At 41.8% G+C, this 25,051-nt stretch overlaps 1 protein-coding gene across 1 annotated transcript; it reads left to right on the forward strand.

Annotated features, from left to right (window-relative positions):
- Positions 1-220: 220 nt before the first annotated feature.
- On the forward strand, positions 221-23,162 carry RHOV (ras homolog family member V). Its single transcript, XM_089654326.1, has 3 exons — positions 221-607; positions 18,704-18,762; positions 22,459-23,162. The coding sequence occupies exons 1-3, from the start codon at positions 382-384 to the stop codon at positions 22,897-22,899; spliced, it is 726 nt and encodes a 241-aa protein (XP_089510452.1). The 5' UTR covers positions 221-381; the 3' UTR covers positions 22,900-23,162.
- Positions 23,163-25,051: the final 1,889 nt, after the last annotated feature.

The following is a 25,051-nucleotide window of genomic DNA, read 5'->3' on the forward strand; positions in this document are numbered from 1 at the left end:
ATTTCTTATTGTCTTTTAAATCCTAAAGAATAAAAAGGTAAGAAAGTTTAAAAGATACAAGTGATTCAGTACCCTGTATGATTGCAGATTAGCATTGTAGGAGTATTGTCTGTTAAGAAGCAGGCTCCAATTACCACAGGGAGGGAAGGCATAAAGAGGGCTGGCTTAGAGCAGTTGAAAAGCAGAGCATGATATAGTCACACCTGTTGTGAATGAGAGAGGAAATGCATGGAGTGAACTGTCTTAAAGCATCATTAATGTAGATGTTTCCCTGTGTTAAGAATATCTAAGGAAGCATTGAAAGACCCATGAGAAGGAAAAAGTGGATTTGTGTTCTAGGTCATCAGTGAAGATATCAGGGCTGGCCTCTGGACCTGCATCATGCCTCCACAAGTGATGCTGGATTGTTCTGATGGGAAAAGGTTAAGTCCAAAATTATCAGGTTCCTTGAGGAGGAGAAATTCATCCAGACCCAGCAGCCAGGAGCTTGGAATCAAATGTGTCCTTGTGGGAGATGGTGCAGTAGGCAAGACTAGTCTGGTGGTTAGCTACACTATAAATGGCTACCCAACTGAGTACCAGCCAACTGCTTTAGACACATATTCAGGTGAGTTTGATTAATTTCTTTAATACTGATAGAATTCATATGTGCTGTTTCAATTATGGAGTATAAAGCTTATTTTGGAAGCCAGTTTCTTTATAATCTTCTTGAGTAACTGAAATATCAAAATCTGTATTTTGAACACACCATAAGGTTCAAAACTAAAGGCGGCCATACATGAATCGTAATTTGGCGGTTCAGCAGGGACCTGCTGAGGCTAGATCTTTGTATGGGCAGGCTGATTGTACCAAAGTCGATCGATCGATTTATTTGAGTACAACCAGCCTGTCAGATTTTTTTGCATTCGATTACTGCCGTGGCTATAGCCACTAGCAGTAATCATTGTGTTCTGGGGCATTCCCCCATCAACACTGACTGCTGGTGGGGGAATCGAGCAGTTTTCTTTCCTTCCATCTGTGGTGGAAGGAAAGAAAATAGTCTACCTCTACCTGTGGTGAGAACTTTGTTGCCTATGCGTTTTCATTAGCAATAAAGCTAAATCATACAATGTCATTTGTGGCTCTAGGAAAATTGACAGCATATGGTGGGGCTCAACATACCAGAAATTGGATTGTTGAAGGGTGCTACAAAAATGGTGTTTTTAATTGCTAGGACCTCCAGACCCTACACTTAAACTCTCACACAGTCATGCAATGCTGCAAGCAAGTTGCCCACAAATGAGTTTGAAAGCAGTAACTGCAGGAAATTGTGGCAGTACCAGCAAAATTGCCTTTGTGGTGGCACCCACACTGTAACCCCACTGGTAACTGAATTGGAAGAATGCAATCTATGCATTGATAATATAGAAATTTAAACACATACAGTAGGTGACACTTTCTTGGTTATTTTTCTTTTAACACTTGGCACTTGGGTGGTTAACATCAAAGAATAATGCACACTTATACTGTTTCATTTTTAAACATGCCTAAATACAGGCACTCACCTTCACCCTAATAAGTTCCATTTCCAATCTTGGTGAAACATAGAGATAGAAGAGTGATGGTAGAAAAGACCAAGTGATCCATCGTGTCTGCCCCACTTTTTATTTATTTATTTTTTAAATACGCCATACAGAGCTTTAGTGGGTTGGAAAACCCAATGGAAAAAAAATGGCAGCGCATGTAACATGCATTGGGGTAACAGGATATTAACAAGACATGGTCAGTAGCTATTAACTCTATCCATTGCATAGTCTAAAGTGAAAATGCATGAGAAACAAGTGTAAAAGTAATGTCAACTCACAAAGTAAATACAAGCACTTTTATTATTATTATTATTATACAGTATTTATATAGCGCCGAAGGGTGTTGTACATTAGGGAGGGTGAGAGAACTTGAGACAATACAATACACTAGGGGTTTGAGGGCCCTGCTCTTTCGAGCTTACAATCTAGGAACTTCAGTGCATTTGCCTAACTCTACAAAATACTGCACATCTAGGGACATGCATAGATTTAAATGGCCCCAAGTGTTAAATATCTACTGTTTTCCTTTCAAAGTATAAGACCCTCTGTCTTTAATTGGGGAGGGGTGACAATTTGCTGTTGTCATGCAGAGACTGTGACATTACTAGGAAGGTGACACTTTCTAAACACATCTCCTACTCCTTCCTGTCCTGGACAATTGTCTTCATGTGTACTTATCCCACTAGGTCTTGTCCCCTGCTAAGATGTCACAGTTCACACCATGCAATCATCTTGGTGCTAAAAGGAGCTGTAACATAATATCCTATTAAATAGTCCACCCAAAAACTGATAGAAATAAGTAGCCTCTGGTGAGTTGAATCCCACCAGGACATTTATCTCCCAGGGATTGTGTTTTTTAGATCTCTATGGGGGATTCTTGTATCTTCCTCAGTCACAGTCTCCTTTGTCACATCTTCTATTGTAGCAGGAGAAGGCTCAATTTTTCTGCTGTATCAGCATCATCTAACAAGGCACATGAGACCCTCTCCTATTTTCTATGAGCGAACAGAAGTGAAAATATTTCACCATCACAGCTTCAACACTTAAGAATAATGACCTGCATCTAACCAGAACTGACCCTTTTCTTTGCCTTCACTTTGTTTCATGTAATATTGTTCATCATAGTCCTATAATCAGTGTTTGGAAGTCTCAAGCTGGCTAAAAACTAGTAGCATTTAGTTTAGTTTTTTTTTCTGTGTAAATTTTAGAAATGTTTGTTCAATTTTCTAATTGTTTTGCCAAATCTACAATCCATTTGACCATTGTGAAAACTGGAAGGAGCAGTATGTAAATTTTTCCTGAACAAAGACATTTCTAACAGTGTATCTGGTTTGCATTCAGTAAAATCCATTTTGTTGCAAAATGGAATTTTAAAAACAAACAATATTGAACCAATTTCAAATGACATTCATTAAGTCATTGAATGTAGTGAGATTTTCATATGAATAAGGATGTACGTACGAACATTCATTTAAAGATCTACTACTGTATGGCCATCTTGGGTGTGCAGTAATAAAACATTTGGAGAAACTTTTTGTTTGATCATTTGCTCTGTAGAAGAGCTGTGAATGCTGAATATTGAACAATGTTATTTGATTCTGATACACTCTGATAGTGCTTGGTGTCAGTTGCATTTTAGTTTTATTACTATATCCTAATATGCCAATGGGAAAAATGCATATTTCTTCTGTGGCCTTATCAAGCTGCTTTCTGCTATCTTCCACTAGATTGAATTTTTCAGACCATTTATTTAAATGTGTGTTTTTTTTTCCTTTTTTTTTCATTCGATGAATTGAGGTGGGGGGTTGTCGGCATAGTATATGGATGTGTACATATTTCCCAGGAGGAGATTAGGCAGATATTTGGAAATTATTGGGGTGTAACTAGGTCATAGCAAAATTTTAACCAGGCCCTTCACTCAACGGGCAGATCAAGAATCAGAATGTGCAGCCAAGTAGTCTTTGTTCTGTATGAGCCTGTGATTTATATGCTTATTAAAATTAGCTAAAATGAGGGGGAATTAAGATGAATATTAAATGAATTCATTTTTTTAATTCACTCAAGCTGCCCTTGCCCCGGGACCCTATAACAGCTGTGTGTGCTGCCACGGTGATAAATATACCCTTGGAAATACTGTATGTCTATGGTCATTCTGTTGAATTAAAACAGATTGGGGTGAATTAGTAACTATAAGGTGGGTGGAGGGGGGTAAATTCTTGCTTATAACAACCAATCGGGATTCTTGTTTAGCTTATTCATAAAATGACTGGGGTAGACCAAAATACAACTGTAAAGACAAAAGAGCGAACTGGCCTAGTACATTATCCTTGGTAAATTGTATTAAATGCTGATAAAAGTTATACTCTGTGTATAAAAGCTTGCATATCAAGTGATGACACAGTGCTGGTTAAGACCCAGTGGACCTTTCAACGCCAGGTGGGTGTCATCCAGGAACCCAGAACATGGCTGATGCGTTTCAAGGATAACCCTCTTCCAAGCCACTCTCCAGTTTTCTTTACGCTTTCTTTTTTCTACTTTCACCTGGTGATCCAGCCAGTGAGTCTGTTTTTCAAAAGAACAAGCTCTCCAGCAGAATGTATCCGTTACAGAGATGATACAAACCATTTAACTAGCAGGGATGCTTAGAATGATCAGCTTTTATTCTTGTAAAACCTTTATCCCAAAATGAATAAAAATGACGTGGTAACTGGCTATAAAGTATTAGCTGGAGTTTGGTTTCAATGTGTTAGTGTATTTAAATCTGTGAGTACATCAAACACCCCCCCGTCCAGACTGGCAATGTTGCTGTCCAAAGATGCCCCCTGTGCTCATTCATTCAGAATGGGGGCAATCTAATACAGGAGCTGTTACTGGCCAGATCATCAGGTGACAACAGAATGAAACAGCCTAAAAAAGAAAACTAATGCAACCACCACCATTAATGACTAATTTTGGGTTTAACACCATCTTAAAGAAAAGCTTTTATCGCTTGCCTTATTCAGAGCTCTCAAATCCATAGATATTTCCACTAATTATTTGTGTCTAGATAACAGGAAGTTGGGGGAAATCTTTCAAATGGGGATTCAGATGGTCAAAAACGTCTGATAGGATTTTGGGGGTGCAGTTACATGGGCAATTGGTGCACATTTAGGCTTGTTTCACACAGGCTTTAGCTTGTGAACAGCAAGCTTTGACAAAGCATTTGCAGAGCTTTTAGCAAGCTTTATTACATTTTTTTAAAGTACCATTCAGCTCCAGTTTGTAAATGTTGAGCGCAGATTCTAATGGGAGTGTTGATTGCCACTTTAAGCAAGCTGCTAGTGGATTTCGGCATTTCTTGAATCTTTTTGGAAGCCTACGTTAAAAACTTCAACAAAGCTTGCTGGAAGCCCTGCAAATGCTTTGTCAAAGATTGCTGTTCACACTGCTCTTATACAAGCTGAAACCCATGTGAAACAGGCCTTAGAATTCCCACAGGAAGAATCTACAAATTCCTGCAACTGCAATGACTATTCCCAAAGCCAGCAATTATCTGCAGTGATCGTAGCTCTGGAAAGTGTGGCTGCATCAGCCTGTCATTGCATTATATGGGCTGAGCTGCTATTCACATATACCTGTCATTCAGCCACAGGAATCTGCAGATACGTGTCAATTGATATTGCAGTGTCTGCAAATTTCCTGTGTAAATGTACCATCAGCCTCTTCTATCCACAATGGAAAAGGTTTGGTCAATAAGCTTCTGATTTCCTATACATTGTCTTTCATACCTCTTTAAGAAAAGAATAACTTGGCTTTCCATTCTATGTATGTTCAGACATCACTGGACATTCAGTGCATCACCAAGCACCATGGCTTCTAATTTATGAATGCTTTCCTTTGAACTATACCAGTATTGGTGTTTCTTGTTTGCATTTGACTTGCATGTAATATATTGATGCATAAACTATGCTAGAGGGTTAATGAGGAAAACAAACATAACTTCACTGTCACTGGTATCGGTTGACAATAGTGTTTCCGGTTAAACAGGTTCCTCCTATCTACTGAGGAGGTTATGATTTGATTTTCCCAGCAGTTAACAAGCTTCAGTAGTGACAGTATACACTCAGTCACAGATCACACCCCGTCATTGTCTTTCTTCACTTACCATACATATCTGCCACCTTTTGGTGAAATACTGTAAAAGTGTGTGTGTGTGTGTGTGTATATGTGTATATATATATATGTGTATGTGTGTGTATATGTATGTGTGTGTGTGTGTGTGTGTGTGTGTGTGTATATATATATATGAAGTTTGGTTTTTTTAAATGAAAAACACAAGTAAGAAGAATGAAAGCAAAATAGATACAAATGATCTTGAGCGCTAAGCTAATCAGTCAATATGAATACCCATCTAAACCTGGCCATAAATGATGCGATTTTCTTTCCTGCAACCAAGAAAATTGCTCAATTTCCCCCATCAACACCGTGTTCTCCCAGCTGTCCCTGCCAGAAAAACAGTGATTATTGCTAGCAGCAATAGCAGCTGGCAATAATTACATGAAAAATCTGACAGACTGGTTGTACAAAAATTCATTTGGGTACAATCAGCCTGCCCACAGATGGTCCGAATCTCAAGATTTGAACCATCTATGGCCTGCTAAAAGCTGGTCTGATACTAGAAGATTTTCGGTCTAACCTTTTTGTACAAATATTCTAATCAGTACACTTGATGACTTACATGTTTAAATGTGCTTAAAAAAAATTTGATTTTGGAGTGAATTGACTTTCCTGAATGAAAACCACATTCCCTGTTATAAAATCTTGCGTTCAAGAAAAGTTTTCCATCCTGCTCCTTTGAATTTTCTTGTGACTGTGATTATAAATGTTTGATCACACCAACAATCTGAAAGGAAATAATTTCTGCAGTAAATAATTGAGTTGGCATACATCATTATTCAAGGTAATTTATGCAGTGTCTTGGTAGACATGAATTCTTAGCAAGCCTTTTGTTTCCCTGCATGCTTTAAGTAACAGTGTTGCAGTGCCTGATGTGTATTGATCTTGTATTACCTATTCCTGTGAATGGGGAAAGCCAAGTAGGAGAGATGGCTCATAGTGCAAGAGATTTGAAACATGAGTGCTGTGTTCTCTACATGCCTGCTTCCCTTTATAGATTTAGTGTCTTTAGGCTCCATGCACACTAGCACTTTTTATAAGCTCAAAAAACAATGGAAGAAAAACGCTGATAATGTTTTGTGCCAGCTTTTAGTAGAATTTAGGAGCCTTAGCGTTTTATTAGCGTAGTACATGAAGGGAAAAAAGCGGTTAGTAGCGTTTAGCATTTTTTTTCTGCCAGGTATTGCTCCCAAAGACTCTACAAAAATTTTTTTTTTTTCTACTCAAACGCTGAAGCTTGAAAACACTTCTATTGTGCATGGACTATTTGCACTTCTAGTGTGCAAATAGTGTGCATGGACACATAGGATTACATTCACTTCTAGAAGCTTAAAAAACTGGTAATGTGCATGGAGCCTTCAAGAATCTTGATCGCTGTTTTGCCTACAGCTTGTTTTATTGCAGTGCTTTTTATTTTTTCTTTTATGAACATTAATGTGAGAATTCTCTTAATTTACAGACAACTGTTTTGTTAATTCAATCTATTGTCCTATTGTCTTGAGTCCAGAGCAGTTTGAATGTCTTTCTTTTACAGTTTCACACCATTTCACTCCCAGGGTGTCTCACAGTGGGGATCTTTCAATTCAGTTTCACCTTTTTTGATTTGTGTTTTGTTTTTTTAAGTATTTAGATTTTGTATTCATAATCCCTTTTTAGTGTTCTGCTTTTGTCTTTTATGTTAATCTTTCTTCCAAAAATCTGTGTTCTTAGGAAACCACACCCCCTGCCATAATGGTTTTCGTGGTTCATAAACAGGGGACAAAAGAAAGGTGCCCAGTGTGACTACCATTCTAGAAAAAAATCATATTGCATCATGGTATAGTAATTAAAACTGGATTTTCTGTTCTAGATTATATACAGTAGTCTAATAGGTATATCACTTGGCTCCCCACAGGAGAATGAAACTATAATATCAGGATGGATATAACCATATAAGAAATGTTCATTTTAGCTCTATGCAATGCAAAACTTTCCTGATTACCAATTTGTATTAGAATATACTTTCTGACCAGGAGCAGCCTCAGTAAAATGAATGTCAATTCCCCATGTTGCCTGTCTATACAGGGCCATGATATACAATTACAACCTGTGCGGCATATTTTAATATCCTTGATTTATTCAATAAAGTGAAAAGCAGCTGCGGGCAACTGTTTTAAAAACCCATTTATTGGCCCTTTTTGTCAACACATTTGGATTTGTACAAGGTATATACAGTACATCATCAGCTATAGAAGGTTTAAAAAATGGAATGCTCAGAAATCCTGTGTGTCTCTAGCACTGAAGAAGGTGGATATCTAAGGGATTGGAAGTTTTTTTTCCTGTGCTGAGGAATTGGCCATCTTCAATACCTGGTTGATGTATTAAAATGCAGATAATTAAAAAACCACCAAAACTTCCACTATTAGAAATAAAATTTCCCATCTGTGCTGAATGGGCTTTGTTTTACTCCTTTTAATAGCCTTCTTTATTAAATTCTTATCGGGCAATTATTCAGAGAAGTGGAAACTATAGCTGACCATACATTATACAATTTTCTTATTCCATTTCCTTTAGATTTACCTTTAACCTATGAAGTGGAAGGGCCTGCCTGATTGCAAACAAATTGAAAGTGTTTAGGTATATAAAATATTTTTCTGAAAACTAGTCCTGTATATTATGCGGATTGTGTGTCTGACAGGGTAGAATGAACTCCTGCCACCTGTAACTAACATTCCAGTTTACATAGCAGATGTATCTGGCCTTTGAAGCTGGGAAGACTGGTTTGGGCTGCAGACCAGCTCTGAGTGACCAGACACGTAATTGCTCCACATCAAAATACTTCACGAACTGCATCATTTGCTCTGGATATTAAATATAAATAGACACATTACAGGCTCAGATAGTTTTTTCTTTTTCTGCGGTCATTTGACCTCAGCATATGCCAACATATGCATGCTAAACAGTGGCCTGTGTAGTTTGAACAAGCCAGAGTGTGGTTTGTGTGAGGTGTTTGAATCCAGTAACAATCATCTGTTGACAGTCTGTGACCTCACTGCTTGATTGATCTCAAGGGGAGAACTGATTGTCCTGGATGGGTTTTATGGCCATTTCTTAATGTTCTAAGAGATGAGGCTTATGTTGAGAACATTTTCTCTTTCATATACACCTTTGCCTGATAAAGGGCATGCATTTCTATACCACAAATGTTCAAAACTACTTGAGATTGGCTCCTAAGCCTGGCCATAGATGGTTCAAATCTTGGCCGGTTCAGCAGGGACTGGCTGAGATTCGAACCATCTATGGGTAGGCTGATTGTACCCAAGTCTATCAATTGATCGACTTGGGTACAACCAGCATGTGAGATTTTTATATGCAATTGTCAGTGGCTGCAGCCTCTAGCAATAATCACTGTGTTCTCCTGGCCCTCCCCACGTGCACACACATCGGGAGAGCAAAATAGCTCCGCGGGAGGAATTCCCTCATCAACCCTGACTGTGGTTGAGTGGGGGAATCAAGTTTTCTTTCCTGCAATGCTTAGTTGCATGAAAGAAAATATTCGTCTATAACCAGTGTAGGCAGAGGTTGTATTTATTTTTTAAAAAATTAGAAAAGTGGTAATGGGGAAAATACATCTATACTCGCTTCCCTGCTGCAGCATCAGTCTGATGCTGCAACTGTCCCTCAGCAGTTCATGAACTGAGCAATCTCATGACTGCTGATTGCTCAGTTCTAAGTGCATTCCTGTGACCCACAAGAGAAGTATGGCAAGAACAGCTTTAACTCTACTTCTTTTTAACACTGAACACATTGCAAGAGAAAACACATTGAGGTGGACTTGTTAAAGTGGTTCAAACCGCTAAAGGTTTTTCACCTTAATGCATTCTCTGCATTAAGGTAAAAATAAACTTTCCACTGTCTGTCCCCCCTCCCCTCCTGATGTCTTATCAAGTGCAAGTAAAAATGCTGTTTATTTTCCTTGCATGTAAAAATCCTCTTGAAAAGCGAACAGCCTATTTGCCTTTACTGAATCAACCCCATTATTTTTAATAGGACCTGTTCACATAAATGTGTTACGTTCCCATACAATGTTTTTGGGTATATTGAAATGCATTTAGCCATGTCATTCCACTGAATTAAACACTTAATGCATTTTTTATTTTTTTGCATGAGCATGGCTGCAAGATTCTTGTATAGATGGACTTGTTTATGAGTTATTTAACTCCTCTTCACCTAATTTCATCTAACATCCACATTCAGTTCACAGTTGTAATTATACCCAATCGCTAACATTGCCTACTTACCTGACTAAATTAATCAATCTGTGATTCATTGATGGGGGGCACAGTCTCTGATGGGGGTGCTGCTTATGATTGAGTGCGGCTTTGAACGAGTGCGATGCAGTTAAACACAGCAGTTGAACTAAAGCAGGAGAACTTAAGCAGCAGGAAGACACAACAACAGCAAGAAACTCTACTGCATGCTGGACAGACTGCAAGCAAACACCATGGGAAACTTCTCTTACATGCCTGAGTCCCACTCCGTGTACCTTTTTATACAATACATCCCCTCTTCTCCTTTCCATATTACTATCCTCTGTTCCCAAATCTCATTTCTTTACCCCTCTGCTCCACCCCAAAACTTGTACATCTCCCCCTCATTGCTATCATCTCCCTACTATTGCTCTCATCACCTCCCCAAAATGCCTCTTCCACTCCTCCTCATTTTCCTCTCCTCCATTCCCAAAATCCATTCACTATATCCCTCTGCCCCTCCCAAACAATTGTATATTGTGTCCTCACTGCTTCCTTCACCCCTCTACGGCACCCACCACCACCTCCTATTACTCCACTCTCCCACTGACCCGAACACCTCCACTAGTCATTTCTCACGCTCCTGCACATCCCGCTCCCATGCCACCTTTCTCACCCTTCTCCTCCTCATCTCCCCGAATCCTGGCCCTCCACCACCTTCCTCACCCGCACAACACCCTCCCGCCTCCACGTCCCGCCGCAACCCCCACAACTTAGTATCTGTCCCCCTGCTCCCTAAAATCTCCCCCCCCCCCCCCCTGTTTTCATGTGCACTCCTGAACGCCTGATCAGTGTGCAACAAGCTTACCGCCATCCATGACCTCTTTGTTTCCCGCTCCCTCAACCTCCTAGCGATCACGGAAACCTGGATCCAGCCCACTGACTCTACCTCCCCTGCTGCACTCTCCTACGGAGGTCTCACCTGGACCCACTCACCCAGGCCCAACGATCGTAAAGGTGGTGGGGTTGGTCTGCTCCTGTCACCGCAGAGCACCTTCCAAGTCCTCCCAAACCCCCCCTCCCTATCCTTCTCCTCCTTCGAGGCCCACTGCATCCGACTATTCTCCCCAACCCCCCTGAAGATTGCTGTGATATACCGGCCTCCTGGATCCATACCCTGCTTCCTGGATGACTTCTCCTCCTGGCTACCCTTCTTCCTCTCCTCTAAGCTACCCACCATCATCCTTGGGGATTTCAACATCCCTGTCAACCTCGACAACCCGGACACTGCCCGTCTCCTCCACTTAACCTCCTCCTTTGCACTTGCACAGTGCATACAATCCACCACCCACTCTGACGGTAATATCCTTGATCTTGTCTTCTCCAACCGCTGCGCTCCCCACAACCTCACTAACACCCCCTTCCCTCTCTGTGACCACAACCTGATTACCTTCTCTATCTCCTCGTCCTCCGCCTACCCCTCCAAATGTCCCACTACTACCAGCCGTAACCTCCGCAACCTTAACCCTGCCTCCCTCCACTCTGCAGCTGATCAACTCCATCCTCCCCCTGTCCTGCCCCGACTTGGCTATGACCGCCTAAAACAACGCGCTCTCAACTGCCCTTGACTCACTAGCGCCTTTAACCACACGCAACATCAGACACCGAACGCTCCAATCCTGGCAGACTGATCACACCAAAACCCTCAAACGACACAGTCGTGCCCTGGAGCGACTATGGCGCAAAACCAAATCCCAACAAGCCTTCACCCGCTACAAATCTGCCTTCCACACCTACACCTCCTCCCTCCATGCTGCCAAACAAGCCTACTTCCTGACCCTCATCAAAGCCCTCTCCTCCAATCCTCGCTGACTCTTCTCCACCTTCAACTCTCTACTCTCGCCACCCCCACCTCCACCCAGCACCTCACTCACTGCCCTTGAGATTGCCAATCACTTCAAAAACAAGATTGACACAATTCACAAGGACATTGCCGCAACTCACACGCCCTCTCAACCCGTCCCCTCTCACACAGCTACTCCCTCATCCCCCCCCTCCCCCTCCCCCTCAACATAACCCGCAGGGACTTCGTCGCTGCTCAAACTCCCTCAACCCCCTTCCCCCTCACTCAGCTACCCCCTCATCACCCCTCTCCCACGGCCCCACCACTGCTCTGACCTCCTCTTCCACTCCACCCTACATTCCTCATACTGAAGCTCCCCCAACACTCCGCACCTTTGACCTTACTACCATCGAGGAAGTCTCCAAGATCCTCTCTGATGCCCGCCTCACCACCTGCCCCCACGACCCTATCCCCTCACAACTCCTACGACCCCCCTCCCCCTCCATCCTACGCTCCCTCACCCACATCTTCAATCTCTCCCTCTCCTCCGGCACTTTCCCCTCCCCTCTGAAACATGCACACATCACCCCCATACTTAAAAAGCCCTCCCTGGACCCCAATGACCCGAACAACCTCAGACCCATCTCCCTGCTCCCATTTACATCTAAACTCCTCGAGCGCCTAGTCTACACCAGCCTATGCTCTTACCTCAATGACAACAACCTCCTCGATCCCCTACAGTCCAGCTTCTGTCCTCTACACTCCACTGAAACTGCCTTACTCAAACTCTCCAACGACCTGGTAACTGCCAAAGCTAATGGCCACTATTCAGTGCTCCTACTCCTTGACCTCTCTGCGGCCTGCGACACAGTCGACCACCCCCTCCTCCTCAAAAAACTACACTCCCTCGGCCTCAGAGATTCTGCTCTCTCCTGGCTCTCATCCTACCTGTCACAACACTTTCAGCGTTACCACCTCCCTCTCACTCCCCCTCTCTGTTGGGGTCCCTCAAGGCTCTGTCCTCGGGCCCCTTCTCTTCTCCATGTACACCTCCTCCCTTGGCCAACTCATACACTCTCACGGCTTCAACTACCACCTCTATGCCGACGACACACAAATCTATCTCTCAACCCCCCACCTCACCCCCTCGGTCTCCGCCCGAATCACACACCTGCTGAGCGACATATCAGACTGGATGTCACTCCACTTCCTTAAACTGAACCTCTCCAAAACAGAGTTTGTCTCCTGTGCCAACACCCACTCCCTCCTAGATTGTAAGCTCGAAAGAGCAGGGCGCTCAATCTCCTCATGTTTTGCATTGTATTGGTATTGTTCTGTCACATGTTCTGTCCCCCTTTGTAATGTACAGTGCTGAGTGAACTATTGGCGCTTTATAAATACTGTATAATAATAATAATAAGCTGGCCATAGACTGTTGGAATCTCAGCCAGTTCAGCAGGAACAGGGCGAAGTTCAAACCATATATGGGCAGGTTGAATGTACCCAAGCTGATTGATGAGGGAATCAAGCAAATTTGTCTCCTGAAACCTGTGGTTGCAGGAAAGAGAAATTTGCACAGCCTATGGCTTATTATTGCTTCAAATGATCAGGTTGTCAAATTATGGTTATCAACTCTGCGTGCTGTGATATGGCTTCCTATCCTATCACACAGATGATCATTAACTGCATGCTAACACAACAAAATTGCAGCTGCTTTCAAGTATCTGATAAGTTTTTATGGCAATCTACAGTGCCTCTAACCTGTTAAGATGGATCACAAAAAACACTGTGAAAATGGCAGAGTCATGCCCTCCTTTGGAAATATCCCTAGAATGCCAATGTTAGTGGTTCTCTGCCTTTGCTACCTCTAATCCCAAGGATTTTATTTTAAGAATGTGCAGTGTATTGATTTTGGTGCTCTACTAAAGGAATATACCTGTAAAGTTTTCGTTGAACGTTTGTACAGATTCAGAAAAATAATTTGTCAGATCATTCAATAGTACCACTAAGGACTCGCTAAATTTTGTGTGGAAACCCTAGAAAATTGTTAATTACCATGCCAGTGTTTAAAATTCTATGTTTGCACATTTATAGTAAGATAATTTTTTTTTTTCCCAGTATGAAAACTGCAGTCGGTTAGAATTTTTTGTTTTGAGAGAAAAATCCACTCTTCTCCTTTTTTGATTCTCAAAGTTGAATTCCCCAACAATTTGGATTGGGACTTTAAGGGCAACTCAGAACAAACAATACCTACATACAGGATTAAAAATGAATGGTCTGTATGTATAACTTGCTTTAGGCTGAGATGTTGTCAAGGTCCTACATTTTCCAGAGACTGTGCGGCTTCATGTACTGGCGTCCATCTTGGGTTTCTGTAGAACATGGTTGGGAGTCTTTTATGCCTTCAGGTCTCTGAGGTCCATGCCCCAGAGGGGTGTGGCTGAGTACATATAAGCCTGTGATCCACACATGCTCTTTGCACTTGTGTCTTGGTGTTGCTACAGCTCTGTGTATACTCTCATGATTCTTCTGGTATCTGACTCGGCTTGTGACTAGACCATTCTCTGTGTTTTCCTTTGATCTGACCTTCCGTTGCTGAACCCGGCCCATGTCTCGGGGACCGCGATCTGGTTCCTGACTACGTCAAGTCCATCCCCACCATCAGGGGCCCTGGTGAAGGGTAGCCTGGGACTTAGACTCCGCGCCCTGAGGGACTTTGGTCTGTTGGTTGTGGTTGTCGTCAGTCAGTGCGTTACCCTGCCACTAGGCCTACCTGTCCGTTCCACAGCCCTGCCCTGACAGATGTAATGTTGAAGCTTCTCCTACAACTCATAGGATAGTAAGGGGGGAGTAAGCTTCAGCAGAGAACCCAATGCATTTCAGAACATAAGTCTGTCTTCAGGGGTAGGCTGAAGGACAAGATAGCCGGTAAAAACATTTGCGCGTTACGCGCAACTGTTCAAACGATAGTGATGTCATAGTGCAAGCAGCAAATCTAAGAGACCTGCTTCAAAGGGGTTATACCCCCACTTGCCTGAAAAAAAGCTTTTACGAAAGCCCGAGACAAATCTAGACATGACCTTTTTTGTTTAAAAGAAAAAAAAAATCTCCCCCCCCCCCCCCCAAAAAAAAAAAACTGAGGTGTCAGCATAATTACAAGATATACGAAACATTCAGAAATTTAAAAACCTCTTTCAGAGATACTGGCACCTGTTACAAATAGACCCGTTATTGAGCTCTCACGTCTCAGATTATCCCTCAATAACTTATCACAAATCAAAATCGTTGAGAAACTATTTGGTACATAGTGATTTTGTAGGCTGCTCCAAAAAGGATCTTTGTAAAAACCTAGGCACTTTCAAATGTGGGGTTTGCCCCTATTGTCAATATGAATACTGATAGCGATATTACTTTACCTAATGGGGATAATATTATTATTATTATTATTCAGTATTTATAAAGTTCGCTCAGCACTGTACATTACAAAGGGGGACAGAACATGTGACAGTACAATAACAATACAATGCGATGCACGAGGGATTTGAGGACCCTGCTCTTTCGAGCTTACAATCTAGGAGGGAGGGGATAGTGGTACAGGAGGAGATAGCTGTGGGGGATAGAGTGGTAGGAAGAGTGGAGGAGGTCGGCAAATTAGCAGGGGGTGGGGTAGGCTTCCCTGAAGAGGTGTGTTTTCAGGGTGCGCCTAAAGGAGAGGAGAGTAGGTGATAGTCTGATGGGTTGGGGCAGGGAGTTCCAGAGGATGGGTGACACCCTGGAGGCGGGCATGGGAGGAGACGACCAGGGATAGATTTAAGCCTTGACATTTTGCTAACTGTAAAACAATGGGAGTGGTTTACTTACTGAGCTGTGATTTTGGAGGCTTTTACGTTGGAAAAACAAAACTTGAATTTTGGAAACGAGCATATCGCCACATTTCTAGTATGAATCAGCCAATTCGGATTTGCCCATAGGTCGCCATGGTAGGGGTATTCATGGTGGCATGTTTCCTAAAATTACATTTACCATCCTTGACAGTCCATCCCAGTGGTAGAGGGGAGACTGGACCAAACTCTTCAAAATGAAACCAGATGGATTGTGTTGCTTAATGAAACCCCCCACCAGGATTAAATGACACACTTAGCTTTAAGCCCTTTTTTGGATGGTTTCATCTCGGGTGGTTGGGAAAGATGATGATAATAAAGAAAAATTTGGGGGGGGGGGGATTTTTCCCCTCTTCTCTCTTCTCCTCTTCCCCTGCTTATTAGACCATTGTCATCTGGCCCTCCTTGTGGCATGTCACTGTATATAAATCATTATCTAAGATCCTGGTTTATTACCACGTTTTGTGGTTCTGGGGTCATGTTTGCCAGTATTGTTTGTTTCCTATACCAACGATTATTGTTGCTTTTTGTTTTACTTCCCAGTCATACCCATTTTGCTGAGATTTAGTTGCACCGTGTACAATATTTTGGTTCACTTTTTATAAGTTGCCTGTATTCTTATCATTAGATGGCACCCAGGTGCGACCTATTGAGCATCCTATTTTATATGCATGATGTGTTCAGGTGGAGGAGGAGGTGGCATCCCAGAGGTGGGGTTTTTTCCTCTCCACCCGGCGCACCTGGGGTGACTATCCAGCAATGTGGAGGGATGTTAGGGCCGTCTGGCCTCTCTCTCCCCCTCCACTTGGGCTTTTTCCTCCTTGACCCTGTCACTGGCTCACCAGTTGCTGGATCAATGCGCCAGTGGAGCACCTGTGCCTGACGTCATCCCGCCCCATCACAGGGCGGGGTGGTGCCATACGCAGACACCCCAGGGGGGCCACCATGATGGCGGACTTGCATTTGTGCGGTTTGCCTCTGGTACTGCGTATGCACGCGCGTCTCGGGGCTGTATTTAAATTCCATTCATTGCAATCTATAAGATCTTCTGAAAGCCACACAACCATGTACTGGAGGTGCTCACTTGTTTAAAAATACTGGGGAGTGCAGGTAAACCTTTTGCTATTTACTCCTTTTTTTTTTTTTTTTTTTTTTCTATAATATATATTCTTATGGACAAATAGGATTTATTTCCCTAGTTACCTGCCAAGTGACACAGTCTCCATAGTTAATTATATGGACTCCTATTGAATCTATATTGCTTATACAACACTTATTATAAAGTATCCACAGCTAGTGTGCTGTGTGTATATATGTATAATTGTAGTCTTTCACAGAGGTCCTGTTTGTCCTTGTTCTTGGTCTCCTGTTAGGACCTTGCTGGCTCATTTTGAGGAGTAGTAGAGTTAGTTCTAGGACACATTGCCCTATATATATATATCATGTAACGCACATGCTTTCCTGTGGTTACAGGCCTCAGAGGATAGCAGATTAATTTCACATACTTATTGTTACAGTGTTAGCATTGACTTTCCTCCTTTTTTTTTTTTTTTTTTTTTTTTTCTCTGTTGTCCTTTAAAGGGCAGACAAGGTAATGGTGTCATATTTTACTTTTTATAGGCTTGCACTGACCTCCTTTGTTTTACAGTCCACTGTCTCCCTGTGTGAGAGGATTGTGCCCCTCATGGGGATTAATTGTTCTCTCCCCCATTCTGCTGCTGTGTGAGCCTTCGTTGTCTATTCTTGGGTGCACCGGAGTGCCACCGGTGAGCATTTTGAAACCAAGTGTTTTCTGCCCTTCTCTATACAACTGGATCATTCCAGAAGAAAATTAAATGGTATGTAGGTTGTAAATTTATATAATTGTATATAATTTTGTGTATCTTTTATTGTCATGTTTTGTGATTTTGATCTATATCCACTATAGTTTGTAGAATGTTTTTGCCGGCCATCTTCTCCTTCAGCATACCCCTGAAGAGAGACTTATGTTCTGAAATGCGTTGGGTTCTCTGCTGAAGCTTACTCCACCCTTACTGTCCTATGAGTTGTAGGAGAAGCTGCAACATCGTCTCAGCTTAAAGCAAGTTATATATACAGACCATTCATTTTTGATACTGTATGTAGGTTTTTATATGAATGTTATCTGTTACACCATGATATTCTTTCACATGTTTTTTGAATAAAATGATTTGATAATTTTTCTATTGTTCTGGGTTGCTCTTAAAGTCCCAATCCAAATTGTTGGGGAATTTATGTTTGAGTTCATCACTTCCGGGATGCTGGCAACCATGTTGCTCCGGGGTGCTGGGCCCATCTGTCGTTGTCCTTGATTCTGCTCATCACTGTGGTCAAAAACTGTCAAACCGGTATTGACCGCAAAACCAAAACTGTAACCTATTGCAGTTTGCCACTCATTAGATGTGGTGGCTGCATTAGATTTCTTGTACAGGCTTTTTTCCCTCAGTTTTCACCTGGTGATGTGACCGGTAACACACCACCTGTATTAGAGTGCCCCCATTCTGGACGAAAGAGCATAGGGGGGCACATTCTGCTGGAGAGTTTGTGCTTTTGAAAAACAGACTTGGTGGATGGATCACCAGATGAATATAGAAGCCTACAAAAGAAAATGATTGCAGCCCTCAGATGTAGGAATTGGTAAATTGGTAATCCTTCTTTTTTTTTTTTTTTTTTTTTTTTTTTTTTTTTTTTTATGGAATGCTAGTTTATTGCAAGATTTAGTAAAAAAAGGCAATACTGGTGCTACAGTACTGCTTTTTTTTTACTAAAATGGTTGACCTATCAAATAATGTTTGGTTCTGCCCTAGGCAATAAAATAGTTGCACAATAGACTTAAATTAATATATGCCTAGATGAGGGAGTGGGCAGCAAGGGGGTAACTAAATATAAGACAATAAGGTTATCAATGTGTAGAATTCTGTTTTAAACCAGTGTTAAACATTTCATTAAAATACCTCTGACATTGCTTAAATTAGATCCAAGCGAAGTCAACATATATATTTTCTCTTTCAGTTCAAGTGTTGGTGGATGAAGCTCCTGTTCGAATTCAACTTTGTGACACAGCAGGACAGGTATGCAAAGAGAATAATCCTTTATTTTTACATGCTGAAATATGGGCCCCTTCAGCTACATTGGTACCAAGTGGTGTTTTTTTTTTTTTTTCGCTGTAGCTATTCAACACATATACTACACTCATATTTCCTGTTACACCTCCAGGGCAGTAAATAAGTAATTCTCTGCAACAGAAGACACAGCAACAAAAAAACTGACAGTTGGTTTGGTCATTCCCTACACTAGTCAAAATTAATCGACTTAGTGTTCCTAAACCCACAAACGTAAAATCAGTCTGTATGCGCAGTAAAGCTTGCGTGTTATACTCCCTTTGTAACCTAAGAGGTTAATCCTCCACATTGAGTAAAAAGGCTATTTGAATCCTCTCTTGATTCTCCCCTTCAACTGTCCCCAATCAATCGGTTGATTGTACAGAGCTCTAGCACTCAGTCTGCAAATGCTCTAATTGGTGTGTATTGCTAGAGGTTTTTTTTTTCTTTTTCTTTGAGAGAGAGAGCATGTGATCAGCACTGGGCCAATCAACACTGTCCAGACAGAGGGTCAGGAGTCACTCCCAAATCTAACCAAGAGTAAAGTTTTGGCTGTAGATTTTATTTATTTATTTATTTTTTTTTTTAGTTGAGTAAGGCTTAATATTTTACAAGACGTTGCACTGTTCATAATAAAGACATTTACACCAGTGAGTGAGCCTGAATGTAACTACTTCCTGTAAGTCAGTAAGAACATGCAAGAATATTCTTTCCTCAGTCAATTATAGGTTGGAAATTGGTCCCAGTACCTCCTGCATTGTCTTTGTTGCTTTTAGTGGTTTATGCTTGCTTGTTAAACGCCTCTTATTTTACCGTCTCTTCCTACCATATTGTTTGTAGCAAATAGCTAGGCCTACCACAGTGTGCTTCTAATGTGTATTGCCCCATAAACCTGCTTATATTGCTTGTTGTCATACAACTAGCAGGGACTAAATAGAAATGGCACTAAATGAGGATCCCAGCTCTTATTTCATACACCTTAGTATTCTTCGTATTATATACATAATTATAGACTTTAAAAATTAGTTATAGAAGCTCTCTTTCATATTTGTAGGACATTTGTTTAACCTACACAGCTGTAATAGAACATTAGAAGCGTTAACAGCAGTTACTGTAGGGTTTGCTCTAGAGACAGGGTCGCTTTAAGAAATGCTAAACTGTTTTATAGGAGCTTTAAAAAATGCACATAATAGCATTAATGCATTCTGGTAATTTAGATTGTGTACTCGTATGAAGTGTGGAGTTTAATCAGACCTTGAAAAGCAAAGGTAGGGGCTTTTCTTAGCCCTTACCACTCACACGAATATATTTGTGGAGAAAAAAAATGCTTGCCTTACACCACAGCTTTTGGTGCCCTCTCCAAGGTAGCCATGACAGCACTTGGCCTCTTCGCAGGATCCTGGAAAGACTGAGCACCCCAAATCTCACCAAACTACGCTCCTGCACAAAAAAGTGCCTTGTTGTGAGATTTGGGATCACTCACTTTTTTTTTTTTTTCCTCTTGTCTCACCAGGATACCATTATTATTATTATTATTATTATTATTATACAGTATTTATATAGCGCTAAAATGTTTGCTCAGCGCTGTACATTATAGTGGGGGACAGAACATGAGACAATACAGTAACCAAACAAAACACGAGGGGGTTAAGGGCCCTGCTCTTTCGAGCTTACAATCTAGGAGGGAAGGGATAGTTGTCCAGGATCAAGTGGCTGTAGGGGATGGAGTGGAGGAGATCGGCTGTTAGGTGAGGGCTGGGTAGGCTTCCCTGAAGAGATGGGTTTTCAGGGTGCGCCTAAAGGTGAGGAGGTTAGGTGACAGTCTGATGGATTGGGTTAGTGAGTTCCAGAGGATGGGGGGGGGGGGGGGGGAGTCCTGCAGTCAGGCGCGGGAGGTGGAGACCAGGGAGCTAGAAAGTAGGAGGTCTTGTGAAGAGTACAGGTTGGGTGGTATTTGGGTATCAGGTCAGTGAGGTAGTTTGGGGCAGCGTTATGAATGGCTTTGTATGACTGTGTTAGTAGTTTGAATTGAATGCGTTGGGCAATCGGGAGCCAGTGGAGGGAATGACGGGGGGGGTGGCAGAAGCGGCGCGGTTGGTAAGGTGGATGAGTCTGGCCGCTGAGTTCAGAATAGACTGAAGCGGGGATAGCCTGTGTTGGGGTAGGCCGGTGAGAAGGGAGTTGCAGTAGTCCAGACATGAGATAATAATGGAGTGAACGAGTTGTTTAATAGTGTCTGGGGTTAGGAGCTTATATTTGGGAGATGAAGTGGAGCCTGCATGAGTTTGCCAACGATTGGACATGGGGTTGGAAGGACAGGTTTGAGTCTAGAGTGACACCTAGGACTTTGGCTTGCGGGGTGGGACTGATGGTGGCGTTGGTCGTGATGGAGAGGGTGGGGGGGGGGGAAATCAGGAGCTCCGTTTTGGAAAGGTTCAATTTGAGGAAATGGAGTGACATCCAGTCTGTCGTTCAGTAGGTGGGTGATATGGGTGGAGACTGAAGGGGTGAGGAGAGGTAAATTTTGCGTGTCATCTGCGTAGAGGTGATAGTTGAAGCCGTGGGAGTGTATCAGTTTGCCGAGGGAGGAGGTGTAGATGGAGAAGAGAAGGGGCCCGAGGACAGAGCCTTGGGGGGGACCCCAACAGAGCGGGGGAGGTGGTAGCATTATAGGTAACGCTGAAGGAGCGTTGGAATTGATAGGAGAGTCAGGAGAGAGTGGAGTCTCTAATGCCGAGGGAGTGTAGTTTGAGGAGGGGGTTGTCAACTGTGTCGAAGGCCGCGGAAAGGTAGAGGAGTAAGAGGACTGAGTAGTGGCCATTAGCTTTGGCAGTTAGTAGGTCATTGGTGATTTTGAGTAGGCGGTTTTGGTGGAGTGAAGGGGGCGGAAGCCAGACTGTAGTAGATCGAGGAGGTTGTTGTCAGTGAGGTGGGCATTTAGGCGATTGTAGACTAAGCGCTCATGGAGCTTGGAAGTAAATGGCAGCAGGGAGATGGGTCTAAGGTTGTTCAGGTCGGCGGGGTCCAGGGAGCGTTTTTTGAGTATGGGGGTGTTGTGCGCGTGCTTTAGGGGGGAGGGGAATGCGCCAGTAGAGAGGGAGAGATTTAAGATGTGGGTGAGGGAGCGTAGGATGGAGGAGGAGGGTGACCGGAGGAGTTGTGTGGGGACAGGGGCAAGTGGTGAGGCTGAGTTGACATCACTGGCATCTAGAGACGTAAGACCGCAAGCCATGGTCTAAGGTGACACCATAGAATGCCCCAAAAAAAAGAAACTGAATGGGTTTTCACATCATGCATCTTTAACAATGTAAGTTGGCCCAGTTAGATTAATTTAACAGGCTTTCAAGAATATTGAGCAAACCTCAATACATTCTGAAATAAACCGTTTAAGAAATATTTTTTAGTGTTTTGTTCAAGGTACGGCATTGGCTTCTCATTCTATGAATGGTGCCTCTTCATATCATCTAACCACGTCCTGCTTGCTGTGCATTGTATTTGCCATATACTGTTCACTTAACTCTATATTGAGGGGACAGCTGCTGTAACTGAAATCCATAGCATTGAAACACTATCAGATCTGACTACTCTTATGGCATGAGTCCTAGTTCTGTTTTGAATAAAACCAATATTTTTTTTTTTTTTTTTTTTTTTTTTTTTTTTAAATAGGAGGACTTTGACCATCTTCGATCCTTGTGTTACCCTGAGACCGATGTCTTTCTGGTGTGTTTTAGTGTGGTGAATCCTAGCTCATTTCAGAATGTCACTGAAAAATGGATCCCAGAAATCCGCACACACAGCCCCCACACTCCAGTGGTATTAGTTGGAACTCAAACAGACCTCAGAGATGATGTGAATGTGTTGATCAATTTAAACCGTTGCCGTGTCAAGCCTGTAAGTGAGTCCCAAGCACAGGCTGTGGCTCAGAAAATCAGAGCTCATACATATGTTGAATGCTCTGCACTGACTCAGAAAAACCTTAAAGAGGTGTTTGACACAGCCATTCTCAGTGCCATTGAGCACAAGGCACGATTGGAGAAAAAACTGAGTTCAAAGGGTTTTAAACGACTTTCGAAATGCAGATGGAAGAAATACTTCTGCTTTGTTTAAATCTACTCCACTTACATTTGTTCACCTCTACACTCCTTGAATTTGATTTTAAAAATGGTCTTACCTCTGTCTTGCAGACTCAACTGTGACTGATTATATGAGAATTTTAGCAGTTTTTTTTTCCAAGTGGTATGCTACACTTGTCCTTTACATATGTGTGAAGACTTTAAGGCTTAGCCCCTCATTTATTGTTGCAACCAAACCACATTTTCATGGAAATGTCTATTTTGTCACCTAACAAAGGAGTTTGGATATTGGCTAAAGTTCTTGTGATATGATTTTAATATCATTTAAATGTGTTTATTATAGGTCACCAACTTGTGAAAATCACTGTTAGCTAGACTTCTGGTATGGACCCCTCTACAGAAACCTTAAAATCAAAAACTATTTTTTATCTTAAAGAAAAATGCATCTGTGGCTGTCTTGTAGCAGTGGTACGGTCTCAAACCACATACATCCCTAATCTCTCAATTTTCTTCTCTTTGAATATGTAATCAGGGAGCCTTTTATGACTTTTTTTTTTTTCTTTTGATAATTTTAGCTGATGCTGTCTTGAAGCAGTTAGTATTTTATTTAGCTATAAGTTCAAATAATATAAACAGTGGTGCCTACTTTTTAAGCACTTTTTGGGACCTCGTTAATTTAATCTGTGGCTAAATAGTGGGCAACTTTTCAGCTAATATGGAAAAATGTGTTACAAACTTTATATGGTAGATTAGGGACAAATGTATAGAATCCATGCTGAAAAATTCAAGGCTCTAAAATTATTTGTGTAAAGGCAAATGTCTAGTGAAGTTTTTTCACTCTATGAGCTTTTATCCGTAATAAGAAAAGTTGTTACATCTGAGCAATGTCAGAAGTCGCATCACATGACCAAATGTAGGGGATGGATAGGGAATGTGTCCAGTGCGTCCAGGCTTTCTTTAGCGCCTCATGCTTGCTGATATGCCTAAAGCTTGGTACACAAGTAATGAAATTCAGCTGGTTCAGAAGGAACCGACCAAGTTTCGATATGTGTTCTGCTGTCTATTCAACAGAAGCCAATCTAATAACTAGCTTCTGTCGAACGGACATGCTGGAAAACCAATATTTAGTCAGCGCTGGCTGCCAATGGCTGCAAGTGCAGATGTGCATATTCTGATGGCGGTGGGAAGTCCATGCTGTTAAAATACAATAGAACAGCTGGAGAGATCCCTACACCAATGTTTCTTGTATTGATGTGAAGATCTGTCAGTTGTGGTGGTGTGTGGGGTGTTTTTTTTTTTTTTTTTTCTTTAGCCTGCTGGCGAAAAAACTGTACATGTATACTTAGCTTATCTGTAGGTGTTTTACACTGCATGCTATTATCTGCAGGTGTGTATAGAAAACCCTCAGCGCTATGGACCTCCTAAAGAACTTGTGTGGCTAGCATATAATGTGTTCCCACATGTAAAACATAAAATTTAAAAAATGCAGCACAACAATATATACAAATATGGTGCTAACAATATAATATGTGCAAATGAAAAAAACAAAAAACTCTGCTTGTGAAAATCATTGTGTGCTATACCAGATGTCTTACCAATACACACATATCGGACCCCATAAACTGCACATGACCGGTGCTATAAACGAGTTGTGCACACAACCAATAAAATGTTCTTAATAGTGAACTGTCCCTTTTTTAAATCTTGAATATCAGCACGTGGATTTATGTGGTATATATCCTATAAATTGTGATCCACATACATCAACTACAAGTGTCATCCGAATACGGTCTCAAAAAATGGTAAACCGTCCCTTTTTTTAAATCCTCTGTATTTCAAATAGACCAGTGTAACACAATGTAAAAATGTGTACGGTGCTCCTGTGTCACCCTTTAGTGCTCATCCACTTTCAGCACTCTGTTGCGCTCACTTCCAAGTGGATGAGCATTAAGGGGTGACACAGGACCACCGTACACATTTATACAGTAGTGTTACACTGGTCTATTTGAAATACAGCAGATTTAAAGGGACAGTTCACCATTTTTTGAGACCGTATTCGGATGACACTTGTAGTTTGTGTATGTGGATCATGATTTATAGGATATATACCACATAAGTCCACGTGCTGATGTTCAAGATTTTAAGGAACAGTTCATTATTAAGGACATTTTATTTGTTGTTTGTGT

This window comes from Staurois parvus, unplaced genomic scaffold (assembly GCF_062004578.1).
Source record: "Staurois parvus isolate SC_StPar_1 unplaced genomic scaffold, SC_StPar_1.0 ptg000751l, whole genome shotgun sequence".
Taxonomy (NCBI): domain Eukaryota; kingdom Metazoa; phylum Chordata; class Amphibia; order Anura; family Ranidae; genus Staurois; species Staurois parvus.

Excerpts from the sequence above, each read along its gene's own strand:
- RHOV (XM_089654326.1), top strand. The coding sequence starts at position 382 with ATGCCTCCACAAGTGATGCTGGATTGTTCTGATGGGAAAAGGTTAAGT. Across the intron at positions 608-18,703 it reads TGCTTTAGACACATATTCAG|TTCAAGTGTTGGTGGATGAA; the intron begins GTGAGTTTGATT and ends TTTCTCTTTCAG. Across the intron at positions 18,763-22,458 it reads TTTGTGACACAGCAGGACAG|GAGGACTTTGACCATCTTCG; the intron begins GTATGCAAAGAG and ends TTTTTTAAATAG.